The sequence below is a fragment of the Equus przewalskii genome, chromosome 6 (genome assembly GCF_037783145.1).
Source record: "Equus przewalskii isolate Varuska chromosome 6, EquPr2, whole genome shotgun sequence".
Classification (NCBI taxonomy): Eukaryota; Metazoa; Chordata; class Mammalia; order Perissodactyla; family Equidae; genus Equus; species Equus przewalskii.
In genome coordinates this window covers 16,819,479-16,832,955 of record NC_091836.1, presented here as the reverse complement: position 1 = coordinate 16,832,955, position 13,477 = coordinate 16,819,479, and the positions used below count along the sequence as shown (strand labels likewise).

At 42.5% G+C, this 13,477-nt stretch overlaps 1 protein-coding gene across 1 annotated transcript in view; it reads left to right on the top strand.

Annotated features, from left to right (window-relative positions):
* Nucleotides 1-2,256: 2,256 nt before the first annotated feature.
* The window catches only part of GUCY1A2 (guanylate cyclase 1 soluble subunit alpha 2), a 275,979-nt gene continuing 264,758 nt past the window's right edge, over nucleotides 2,257-13,477 (top strand). Inside the window, exon 1 of the mRNA XM_070623052.1 lies at nucleotides 2,257-2,684. Within this exon, the coding sequence (XP_070479153.1) occupies nucleotides 2,397-2,684 (288 nt within the window). The 5' untranslated portion in view covers nucleotides 2,257-2,396. The remainder of the gene's footprint in view (nucleotides 2,685-13,477) is intronic.

Here is a 13,477-nt window from a genome sequence, read left to right as displayed (position 1 = left end):
GACAAGAACTAAGAACTCCAGTATGCCAGGAGTGGTACTGCATAGCAAAAATATTGATCAGTTTCCCCAAAGTTGGAATAATTTTCAAAGGAACCATCCATGCATTTCAGACAAAAAAGGACAGTGAAACTTTTTAGCAAAAGTGATGACTACTTTTTACGATAAAAAGTATAATTTGTGTCTAATCCCCAGTGGAAACAAATGCACATAGAATTAAGTGAAGTAATGGGGAAATCAACAGTAGATACACCACACAATCAAAATAATCATAATAATTAATAATAATTAATATTATTATTTTAAAAGGGAGGCCTGAATTTCCTCTGCTAAGAGAAGAAACTATGCAGTTAGCAACTTACTCAGCAGGTTGAGAAAGAACATATTTTTAAAGGAGAGCATGTGAGTGAGAGTACACAGTTTGCATGTCGTTAGTGCCCATTTAAAATCTGAGAATCAGGAGTGTCTCTGAATCAATTTGAGTAGATTTTTTCCAAAATATAAAAGGAAACTTCAAATAGCGTTTATATTTGTCTGGGTCCTCATAAATAACTGGGAAAACTTAGAGTTAAAGCAAATTGGGGTTGGGGTACAGCAAAGGGTTTTTTTGTTGTTGTTTTTAAAATATACACAATCCACAAACGTATCTGCCTTCGCCTTGGAAGGATCAGTCCTTTAAAACAAACGCTTTGGCTTCTGTGGCCCTGGGGAGCTAAAGCCAGAGTCCCTGAACTTTTCTTTCCGGGGAAGGGGAACGGGGTTGCTCATCGGCTTTGCTGCCGCGGGAAGCGCAGCCTGGGACCTGTCTTCTGGGACACTCTTATTTGCCCCTCCTTCCCATCCCTTGCCCTCATGTGAGAACAAGTCCCAGGCTTTTCTGGAGCTAAGGCAAGCGCAATGGGGCCGGGCGCTGAGAGCGGCTGCTGGTTTGCCATGAGGCAAGCTTTGGCACGAAGCAGCTCCACCGCAAACTCTAGGCAAGAGATGAGCTCGCGTTGTGGCGAGTCTGTTCTTGGGCTTTGGAAAGCCTTTCTTCACCACTCCCCTTAGCTTTCCGAGCGGAATTTGCAGCCAAGTGCGAACAGATCGCATATCTGGCGTAAAGAGGCGGGAGAAGGAAGGACATGGGATCACTCCCCAGTCTTCCCCCAGCCGGGTCCTAGGTAGTGGAGTCTGCAGAGGAACTGTCTCCCAGTTCGCGACGCCCGCAAACGCGGCTGCAGGTGGCCGGCGGAGCTGTCCAGCACTAGTGCGGAGCCAGGAGCCCTGCGCGCCCAGCCCGGCTGCCGCTCAGCAACAGGGCTCTCGCCCGAGCAGACGCTGTCCTCATTCACTGTCGCCCGGCTCGGGGCTCGCTCGGATCCCACGCGGCCTCGAGTGAGGCGGAGAACGCTCGTCCCCAAGAGCAGCTCCTGCAGGATGGGTGCCAACATGTTGCCCCTTCCCTTCCTTTCTAAGCGTCTCCTCTGGAATGGACGGGCTGGGCCGCTCGACCTTAACCCTGCGCCTCGGAACTTAATAAATAAACTCGGAGGAAGGCGGGCAAAGGACAAATATGGTCCCTAATCCCCCACTTCAAGCTCTCAGGCTTCCCCTTTAGAGGAGGCTCCAAAGGGAGGTCTTCCGCCCCTGGCCCCGCGCCCCTCTCCCTTCCAGCACCCGCCGGTGCTGCCTCTCCCGCGGACGAGTGGGTAGGGCGTTTGGGGTCGGGGCCCTTTGGGCTGATCCGAGCTACGGTGCCCTCCTCCTCCTCGGTGGGAGTGGGGAGGGCGGGTAGAGGACGGCAACGAAGTGTCCTCGTTGCTCCTGAAACGTGGCGACAGGCGAGGCAGAGACTCCCAATGAGTATGATGGTGACACGTGATACCGGCGGAGGGAGAGCATGGGGGGGTGGGGGATAAAGGGAGAAGGAGGGAGGCGGGCAGCTGGGGGAGAGAGGCGGGAGGGGAGGGGCGGGGGGAGAGCGGGGAAGGGGGCCGAGAGAGGCGCGCGGGCGGCAGAAGCCGCTGCCTCCCCGAGCGCACGGGCCGCAGCCTCGCGCCCGGCCGCCCGCGCTCGCACACTCGCAGCCGCCCCGCGAGCGGGAGCGCGGCGCACGGCGATGCGCCGAGGCGGGCGCTGAGCGGCGCCGCGCGAGCAGCAGCAGAGGCGGCGGCGGCCCCCAGCCCAGCCCGGCGCCACCGCCGAGCCCGGGCCCCAAGGTGCCGCGAAGCCCCAAGTTCCCGCCATGAGCAGCCGGCGCCGGGGGCTCCGCGGCTCCGGGGGCTCCCTCCCGGCCGAGGGCGACCGCAGCGCCCCGCGGCCCCGACGCGCCTAACGCCGCCGCTCGCCGGTCCCGCCGCCGCCGCCGCCCGCGTCCCCGCCGCCGCCGCCTCGGCCGCCGCCGCGCCGCCAGCAGCATGTCTCGCCGGAAGATCTCGTCCGAGTCCTTCAGCTCGCTTGGCTCCGACTACCTGGAGACCAGCCCCGAGGAGGAGGGGGAGTGCCCCCTGGCCCGGCTCTGCTGGAACGGCAGCCGGAGCCCGCCCGGGCCGCCTCAGCCCCGCGCCGCCGCCGCCGCCGCCCCGACCCCGGCTGCCTCCGCCGCCGCCGCCGCCGCCACGGCCGGGGCCAGGAGGGCGCAGCGCCGGCGGCGGGTCAACCTGGACTCGCTGGGCCAGAGCATCAGCCGCCTGACGGCACCCTCGGTGAGCTGGGCGGAGGAGGGCCGGCCTCGGGAGAGAGCCGGGGAGCGGGAAAGTTGGCGCCGGGCAGCCGGGGCGTGCGCGCGGGGCCCGACCGCTGGGGGGCAGCCCGGCCTCGCCCCGGCCGGCCTGGGGCTCCGGGAGGCCCCGGGCGCCTGCGAGCCGGACCCCGGGGCTCTGGCGGAAGGGGCGTTAGAGCACGGGAAGGGAGCCAGATCTCACTCTCCCGGGATGTCCTGCCTCGGGGGCCTGTCTGCCCACCTCCAGCCTTGTCCCCTCCTGCGTCGCGGTCACCCCGGCGGCCCAGTGCTCCTTCACACCCACCTGTTTTCTGTCCCCTAAACTTTCCCAGGCACTGTGGTCTGCAGTTCCCATTTCCATGTCTTTCATCTCTGTTCTCTAGCATCCCAAAGGAACCCCTCCGCCTTCCAGGAAACGCTTCCTCTTTTTTCCCACACTCTGTTGGTCTTAGCGTGACCTTCTCTGACATCTGTGAATTCCACAGGCTGTCTGCATTCTGTGTTGCATCCCTTTTCTCAAATCTTAAGGAACTGACTGTCAGATACTTTTTTGAGTTGCCTTCTGATGAAGAAACCTCTAATCTCTTGTTTTCTCCCCACCTTGTGGCCTTTTTTCTTATTCACTGGGCATTCTTCTCGGGGTAAACCTAGTGTCTGGTTTCTAAACCTCTCTGGTATTTCTTGCACCTGTACCTCATCCTTCACTCTCTTTTCCCTGGATTCTTCAGTGCTTTCCCCTTCATTTTTTTTGTTCCTTCCTTATATGAGGACCTTCATAAATATCTGTTGAGTGAATAAATGTCTTCCTAGCCCTCTCTGAACTTGTGCTCATTTGGGGATGTCTGTATCAGCAGTTCCAGGTGTACTCCAGACTCCCTCTGCTTCTAGGCATCTTTCCAGAGTTCTGCCTCGCTCCTGCTCAGGCATTTCAGCTACCCTGACTTTCACTGTTTGCAGGAATGCCAGACCTTGTTCCAGTCTTTCTTTAACTGGAAGAGGTCTGTTTTGAAGGAATCCACTCCATTGCAGACAGAATCAGAAGGAGATCTATCCGCTTTTTATTCTCACCCAGATCTTAGGTATAAGGAAGTCAACTCCTGACGACCCTTTTGTCTGCCCACCCCTAGGACTTTTACTTCTTTAAAGTTTCCAAAATGAGTCTGTACATTGATCTTGTTTGACTACTCTTGAGTCTTCATTTTCAAAATACTCTTTCAGTTTGATACTGATTGTAGGAGGGACCTGAGAAGGAGTGGGATCCTGAGGGACTGGGTACCAGGCAGTCCTACAAATCTCCTTGTGGCCCTTGCATTAGTGGAGAATTTACCTCTTCTTTTGTCAATGGACTGCTCTTCCATTGTCTTCCTTTTCTTGTGTATTTTTTCTTCAGTTTACCTTTCTGCCACTTCTTCCATTGACAGCCTAGAAACAAAACTCAGAGTGGGTTGGCTACTGTTTGCTATTCTTTACTGCAAATATTTCCCAGGAAGCATAATCTTAGGAAGTGTTTGATGTTGCAAATTGTTGAACATAAGCCTTTATCAAAGGACTTGAGTAATCCTGTGCATCTGTAGTTTTGTGTCAGTATCTAAATAACGTTTGTGTGATATACTAATTCTTTGGTACAACAGGTTCATATCTGATGGAATGATTTTACTAAAGATAATAGTTTTTGGAGGAATTGTTTTTATAATCCTGGAGGGTTTTTCTGCCTAAGAATCAGAATTTACAAATTTCTAAAAAGTAATAGGATTGCCTCTGGTAATGCCAATTTACCAGTAAGACTATTCTCAACATGTTATGTGAGGAGCAGATAAAATAAACTGAACTCATGCGTTTACTATCATAAACCTTTATAAATCAAATTTGAATGACTCTTGCTTTTTGCTGGGTAAAAAGCATGTACCCAGATAATGGTTTTCAAGATAAGAAATTTGAAAATAATTATGATGATCAAATATATGCAACACCTATATGTACTTTCCATGCTGTAATTCGTTTCTATTTCGGAAAAGCTCTTTCAGCTGCAATGCTGAGAACATACAGGGGAATATAGTGTAAAAATTTTCAACATCCTAGGCCCCTATGAACAAATTCTCATTGGCTAACCGTATCACCAATAGATTTGGTTACACAAAGAAAACAGAGATTACATTTCAAAGCAATGACTTATTTCTGTGGTCTCCACCCCCATTTTCTAGTATTTGGCAATCTAGAACACTGCTTCAAAAAGTTCCAGTAGATTCATTCTTCTACGTTGTCATCATTCTAAACTTCTCTGAATACTTGGGGAGATAAATTATGTCCTGTCTATTCTCTTTCATTAGAGCCAAACAACTTTTTTAAAAAAATAGATTTTTGAGAATAGCCATTGCCAGAGTATTCTTGGATGGGAATTTCTAGTTGTTGGGACTATTGTGAACCTTCTTGCATTCCGTCACAGTATACTTAAGGAGAAACTACAATTGTAATGGAAACTCCTGTCTTCTTAGTGGTCTCATGGAATGTTGTCTCAATTACTGGAGATTTGTTCTTTATTCAGAATAATTTGCAAGTAGGAAAATGGAAATGAATTTAATAAATACTAGGATATTGCCAAGTAATTAAACTAGTTATTTGATGAGTGGGTTATTCAAACTCAGGTTTTTGATATTTTAATAGCCATTTTTAGATGCATTGATGTTGGCTATAAAGATTATACACAATTTTAATAATAAAAGAAAATTGAATTGACGAAATTGAAAGAAGTCCAGAATTGAGGAGACCTAGTTCTTATGCATTGTGCCTTGGACAACGAAATACTTGTGTATCTCTGTGCACATTGCGTTAACTCTCAAGGATTCTGCGAAGACATAGAATGTATTGTCAAGCTTTCAATAAACTGTCATAACGGCCTATGAAAGGAAAGGAAGCACATATTATGAGTTTTAAAACTTTGAGGAAAGAAGATTACTTTCTTAAGTAGGGGCATCCAAGTACTATTTATTCCACCCAATTATTAAAAAATATCTGAGGATCTACTATGTGGCAAGTATTGTGCAAAGAATTGGCAATAGAAATGCCAAACAAAACATTCCCAGTCTTGGACTTCATGAAACTTCTTTAATTATAGCCTTTATTTTAAGGAAACTTTGTTGAAGGAAAACATAAGAACTCCAATTGTCTTGGAGATGTCTAGGGGAAATTTTATTTATTGTCCACTTTGGATAGTTTTGTTCACTGTGAAGCTCAGGGGTGCAGCCACAACAATAAAAATAATCCTAAAGACTTGGCTAAAGATGCAAAAAGCACTTATTACATTATTTATTTTGAAATAATTTACTTGGGAACACATATGGAGAAACAGCTGGGGATTTTACATCAAGGGTGAATTTACTAATGCTTTTATTTCTATTTTATCCTTATAAATGAGAGTTGCTTAGAGTCCTATCACTTTGACATCGGTTTTGGGTTTGCTAATGTCAGCCTGTTGGTGAAGATATTCCAGGAGACTGACTCAAGGGCAAGGCTTCCCTAGGTTTCTTGTCAGAGGACTACTGGCTGTTACGGCATTGCAGGTGGCTTTGAAGACATCAGAAGCTATAGAGAGCAGAACAGCAGGAGAAGAAATATAGAACTGGAAGGACGACAAATAAAAGCAGGAAAGCTACTGACATAGGGAATAATCCAAGAAGCTGAGAGGACAGTGAGGAAAGAAAAAGGGAGGGAAGCCTGGATTCAAGTAGCAAGAAAGCAAAAGTTTCGTTATTTTGGGAAAGGAAAGTATATCGATACGTACCTAGGAAAAAGTGAAAGATCATTAAAAAAATACATCTTTAGCTTCTCCTAATATTAAATAAAATGAACTCTCTGACATGTGCAAATCTTTAAAATAAACCTTAGGAAGTGTGAGTGTAGCTAACATTAAATAATGAAAAATATATACAATACATTTGTGAGGTAGGCTATTAGATAAATTTTTGTATTTTAATTGAAGTTTTTAAAATTCGGGGCTCAGTTTGGCTAATGAAGTTTTAGGCAACGGATTCATTAAAATTAGAAAATTAGACAAAATGTATTCTATGGTTTAATGTTTTCGCATTTGTAGAAATTAGGTATTATAATCTGAAATCAGAATTTAATGGCCACCTATTGCTTTTCTCTACCTCATCCCTAATCACTGAGAAGCAACTCTAAGCCAGGGTAGTAAGAATAAGAATTTAGAGTTTGACAGATGTGGGTTTGCACAGCTCCCTGCTGAGCCCCTTAATAAGGGTGGGACCCTGGGAAAGCCATCTCCTGCCTTCTCAGAGCCTCAGTTTCATGTTTTATGAAATAGGAATAGTAACTACCATGTAGATTTGTTGTGAAAGAGGAGTGATATTCTTTGTGAAACCCCTCGAACTCAGTGAATGATAGTTTCAGGCTGAGATCCATTAATTTCAAGCAAATTTGAATGCCTCCAAATGATCTAAAATTTTTCTTTTTTTCCCTCAATAATTTACTTGCTACTAGCCTTATTGAAAGAGTTTATAGGTTAACTGATGTCATCTGCCTGAAAAAAAAGTGATAAGTTTATTTTGTTGGCATTGCCCAGGCAATCCATTAAAAAAATTAAAACTGGAGTGTCTTTTTGGCTTCTTGGCTATGACTCATGTGTGTTCACAAACGTATATAATCACTACAGATTCAAACATTTCTATCAAACTACTGAATGCCATGTGGCAATATGAAAACCACCTTTATAAATTCTATAAAAATACAAGGACATATATATTTGGTAAAATGTGGGTATTCCACAACAAATTACTTTTAAATTAGAAAAACAAGTTAGGTAGGTGAATGAGAAATTGCTTATGTCATTTCCTGAGAATTTCAAGTGTTTCCCATACACTGCATTCAAACTAATTTGTATGTGTGTTCAAAGGTTTAGTCTGTGAGATGCAACAATTACCCGGCTACTGGCATTTATGATTAGTGTACAACCCTCTATGCTTGTTTGGCTACCAGCTCAATTGTTAGGCCTGCATTTTAAAGATGAATTTTGACAATGGGAAATGACATAAATGCTTATTAGTTTGTAGGTAGAGTTGAGAAGCGATTATATATTCCTTTTTAGTATATAATTTATCACCTTGAAGGACTCTGAGATGTGTGGGAAGAGTTCTTGAGTGCTATTATTTTTCCCACTATATCATCATTGCTATTTTCATTCACCTTTGTTTTGTCTTGTTGCCTTTATCAGATGGAGCTGGAGGTAAAATAAAAAAAATACATATTTTATTGAATATGATAGAAAAATAAATGCATTACCTCTAGATATATACATTGTTCACCAAGAGTTAGCAACAAGATATAATTATCCCTTTTGGAATTTCACACATATCTAGGAAGAAAGGAAAATTAAGTGGCATAGGCACTGAAAACATTTCCAAGGGCTATCTGGTGATGAGGTTTTCTTTGCAGGCCCTTGTTTGATGCATGAGGCAGTGAGTTAGCTCAAAATTCAAAGTTCCTTTGTTTAAATTCTGACTCTAACCTCAGTACTCTTATGTTTATCTCGTATTTAGCACAGTACCTGATGCCTAATGAATAAATAAATAAAATGCTCAGAATAAATGAATGGATGTTCTTGTTTAATTGTCCAGTTATATTATTTCTTTTGTGTTTGATTTTTTTTTGTGTTATATTTGGTTCTATCAAACAAAATATTTAAATTTTGTACCCAGCCTATGAGAGAGACTTTCAAGTGTGCAAAGCTGTTTGGATTTTGCTTACACCTGCCATTTAAAGCAAAACTTGAGAATGAAGTTGCGTTAAAGAGAGCAGATGGAATAGTATCGTCCTCCTGGAACTCGTTGAGAGGCCCATTTGTATTTTAAGAAGTTAGGTAAATGGATGACTCTCCTCCAGTCTCCAGTATAAGTCTGCTTGTATTTTCTGTACAGCTCTCTCTCAAATGAGACAGAAATGTTTGTCAGCAAGCGGGCTACTGTTGCCAAAAATGCACTGCTTGGAGATGGAATGACATAATCTCGCTCCTCAAATATCACTTCAGGACAGGATCTGAAGACCTAGAATTATGTGCTGTAAGCTCAGAGCACCTCACAAAATTGAAAATTCCAGCCAGAGTGATTCAGGAAGTAGGGGAGCTGGAAATATCTCTGAAGGCTGGAGATTTGTTGGGGCTGTTGTGGGGAATTGAGAAAGCGAACATTCTTATAAATAGAACAGTGAGAAATCACTTCCTGTACAGACTTTATTTGAGGCTTATTAAACAGTTCTTCATTTAAGCTAGTGGTTATCCAACTTCAGTGAACAGAAGAAATACCTGGAGAAAATGATTAGAATGCAGATTTCTGGGCCTCTTCCACATAGGGTTTGGTTTGATAGCTGAAGGGAGGGGCTTGGACTCTATTTTAAACAAAGCTCCAGGTGATTGTTAGGCACACCAAAGTTGTTCCTAAACGGGACTGTATTGCACACCTTCAGGATCATTGATCTGGGCTCAGTGAGCTCTGAAAGCTAATTTTTTGGAAAGAGTGATCCTGGAAGTGTCTCCGTTGGGATGAATATATCCCAGGCCGTTATTGCCCTAATAGGGACAGTATAAAAGTGGTGACTTGGAGCCACATCCTAAGGTTGTGTCCTTTGTGTTCAAAATAATCTTGTTGCTTGAGGGGTAGAAGGTATTTGAGGCTTCACCATTTGTAGTTTTAATTGTTAGTGAATTTTCTTCCCATTTTTCCTGAGGATGCCTTGTTAGCTTCCCTAAGTTTATGCTCAGTAGGTCACGTATGATTACTGTAAGTGTCCTGTGGCCTCTTTCCTCAAAATAAAGAAACGGCTATTTAAAAATGTTGGCAACAGCAGAGGAGAAGGGAGAAGAAGGGCAGCTGTGAGGGTCAGTTTGACATTACCATCAGCGTCTGTGTTTCAGAGTGTGATTGATATGACATTTCTCAAATGCTCTATCTACTGGTTCATTTTGGAACAGTGATGTGCTCACATATCAATGAAAATGTTTAAAAAAGGCGAAGGGAGAAAGAAACAGATCTGAATGCCAGAAAGGAATTTTTTCCTAGAAGGGAAACAGTAGGAAGTTCAGATATCAGATGCATAGAACCACCCCTCAAACCCTACCAAAATATGGCAAATATAATCATTATTACTAATCTCACATCCTTAGCCACTTAGTCTTTCTCTCATTCAGTGGTTAAGTTGGGTAGGAGTCTAGCTGAACTCTCCAGATAAGTGGTGATCCAACATTTGAAGAGATTTGCATTTGCAGAGAACTCTAGAACCAGTCTGTCATGAGAGGAGGCTGGCTGTGTGGAAGTTCTGATGTTACCCTGACTGCAGGTCCTTGAAATCCATCTTCATTCTCTTCCATTCACTGCACTATCTTTCTTATGTGTGGGTCTGCTGTGCCTGGTGGAAGAAATAAAAGTGTTCTAGAACATGCTTCCATTCCTTGTTGCCTTATGCCTATGCTCCTTCATGCGTGAATCCTCCAACTTAATACTGGGAGAGAATGGTTTTTCTGATTAGTTTTGAACACTCACAAACACAGACAGACATATACTCTCTCTCTGTCTCTGTCTCTGTCTCTCTGTCCACACACACACACACACACACATCCATCCTGTTTTCTGTCACTGTGTTTTTTCGTTATAGAATACTAAGTTATTGCTCACATCGCTATAATAGGATTTATTGTGTTGTAATGTGATTTTGATTTATTCTACCTCCTTAAGACAGAGATCTATGTGTGTCCATGCCTAGTATACAATCTGATTTATAAAGGCACTCAATAAATGTTTGTTAGGAGAATGAATAAATGAATGAATAAATCCTTGTGTAGTTTGTGATGTGTCTGGTAATGCTCTGTAGGCTACAATGATTTTGTGCTGCCATTAGTTGGTTATTTTCTTTTAATTGTTATGTTTGTAGCTTTTTCTCAGGTATAAATAGGAGTAAATATACTTATAACTATTTTTTAGAGTGCTTTAAGATTTTCAAAAAACTCCCATATTTGGTATTTTATTGGAGCTTCACAATAACCTGTAGATTTTATGCCAATTATCTCTAACCTTGGTTAGTATGATTATCTTAAAATGACAACAGTAATTATTTGGGGGGGCATATGTGCTGCCACTTGTGTGTTGTATACTATCTCTTAAAGAGAAGTGCATCTCTATAAGATATAGAGAAGGTATCTCTACCGTGCTATTTTTTTCATTATTATTTCAGTGTATAAGAAATCCTGTGCAAACATTCTACTAAACAAAAATCTCTACAAACCAGCACATCCACATATCTATCCTACAGTAATCATTACAGACATAATAATGGCATAGGAGGGATAAAGTTCTTAGGAAAAGTGGTGAAGTTAGAAATTGTTGTTTTAAGGAATGGAGAAGAAAAATAACCAGGAACAGGTCGAAATATTATTGGGTATCTTTTGAGGGGCCAGCTGAGGTTGGAGGCAATGAATTTGTACCCTAAACTGAGAGGAGAAGTATATCTGGTAAAGATATAAAGTGGTGAAGGTATTCACTGTGTATTAAAAGGCTTGTATGTCAGATTGAGTTTGAGGTGTTTAGGGCCAGTCCTTTAGAGTGGAGGGTTGTATCTTAGGAAATAATGACAGTGAATGTTAAATGGGGCAGACTGTAATATTCAAAGGTTTCTCTAGCCTTCCTGTATTAGACACAGATCTGATATTAAGCTTATTTAATATATATCTGGGTCTTATTCTTTCACTATTCATTTCATTCTCTTACAATAGCTGATTGACAGGTCCCCCACCCCCCACCCCAAACCAGAATTGATAACTGGTAACTAGTTAGTCTTTGAGAAACTCAGTTCTAACTGCTTGATTAGTATTTATGTTATGTTTTCAAAGTTAAAACTAATCCTTGAAAAGTATGAGGATATTCAGTTACATCATTCAATGCATTATTTATTATTTATTATTATATTTATTATATACACAGTAAGGTTTCCTTTGCTCAAACTTGATGCATTGCTTCTTGAGTATAAGAGAGCCTATGGGATTTAGAATAATGAGTAGCTGCCAAAGCGTTTCCTGTTGTCTTGGAGAGCACAGCAGATATTTTCTTATCTGAAAAGATAAAAATTAGTTCTGGCGAATCAAACATTCTGACTAAGTAGACTGTCACATATGCAGTATCAATTTGTGAGTAGATGAAATTCAGTAATAAAATACACTTGAGTTAAATAATTTTCATTCTGTTACTCAGTCTTTGAGAAACCCAAAGACTCACCTGTGGGTTTCAGTGCCTCAGTGTGTCATCATTATGAGTCTTCATTATCACTGTGCTAGAGATGTGTGGACATCCTGGTAAGTGGAGTGTTTTAGATACTTGAATGCTTCAAATCAGGAAATTTCCTCTACATAGAAGCACGGAAGAGCTGGTTCTTGTGGTCTGAAAGAGTGAATATGCACACTCAGCTTCTCATGCTCCACCAGGCAGTCTCTTAGGCAAAGGGAGGCCTATTAGCAGTGGATTTTAACAAAAAGGTTTTTTTTAACTTTTAGAGTTCGGTGTATAATTTAGTTAATGTGCTTATCTTGTTTTTTTTTAAAAAAAATGCCTGTTAGTGTATTGTGTGTGTGCAGGCTGGGTGGGAGGAGGGGAGGCAGAGGCCAAACCTCAGTTAATGCTGCATTCTGATTTTCGTGTTAATTTGATTTTGGGGAAATAACTTTTTTGTCTCCATTTCCCAACTCTGAAATCATATATAATATTACTAATCTTTCACTCAAGGGTAAATGTGTATTAATAAAATGTGACTAGTGATCTGACTTGTGTTTAGCTATCATGACTTCATTGTGCTGCTACACTGATTTCTTGAGGACCAAGGCATTGGTTCAGATTCCTTTACTCTCTACATTCTGGGAAAAGAACAGGTTATGGAGTCAGACACTAACTCCGGTCCTTATCTTGTGCATTCTTGGATAAGCCTGAGACTCAGTTTCTTATCTATAAAATGAAGGCAATACTTAATTTATAGAATTATGAAAATTAAAAGTATAATGCATAGCACAGTATTCAGAATACAGCAAATGACCAATTAGTTTTGGTGCCTTTTTCTAACCCCTCATCAGTTATTTTACCCATCTGCATATTATTAATCACATGTCCTGATGTCTCCAGTTACCTCCAGCCACAATCTTTGGCAAAACCTGGAGCTATTTCCTTTCTTTGTCGTTCTTGTTTAGCATTCTTAGGCTTTTTATGGGAAATATTTTCAATATTTTTTGAGGTCCAACATTTCATGGTTATGAAATCTGGAAATTCCCTCCCAGAAATCTTAAAAACAAATGTGATCTTACCAGTCACTTATTTTATTCACTCATTGACTCCTCACATTCATTCATTCAGACAGCATTTATTTAGCAGATGAACACTTACTGATTCACTCAGCATGTGCTCAGTGTGTGTTAAAAATGCGAATGAAGTGGGCATTCAGACAGAAATTTGATATGGTCCTTTTGGATTTAAAAAATGTAAAACTACATTTAAAAAATTACCAAATATTGTGCATGACAGCTGTTTCTGCCCCTTCCTGTGTCTCTCCCCCTCATCCTGTTGTGACCTTTCCTTATTTGGTAAGATATGGAGGACATGTGGACAAAGGAAGGATCTGTATGTAAAAGACCAGTTGAAACTGTAATGATGATGATGATGACAGTAATGATAACACTGTTGATTTGTCAAGCCCTCGCCATGTACCGGGCACTGTGCTAAGTGCTCTACACATTTTTTT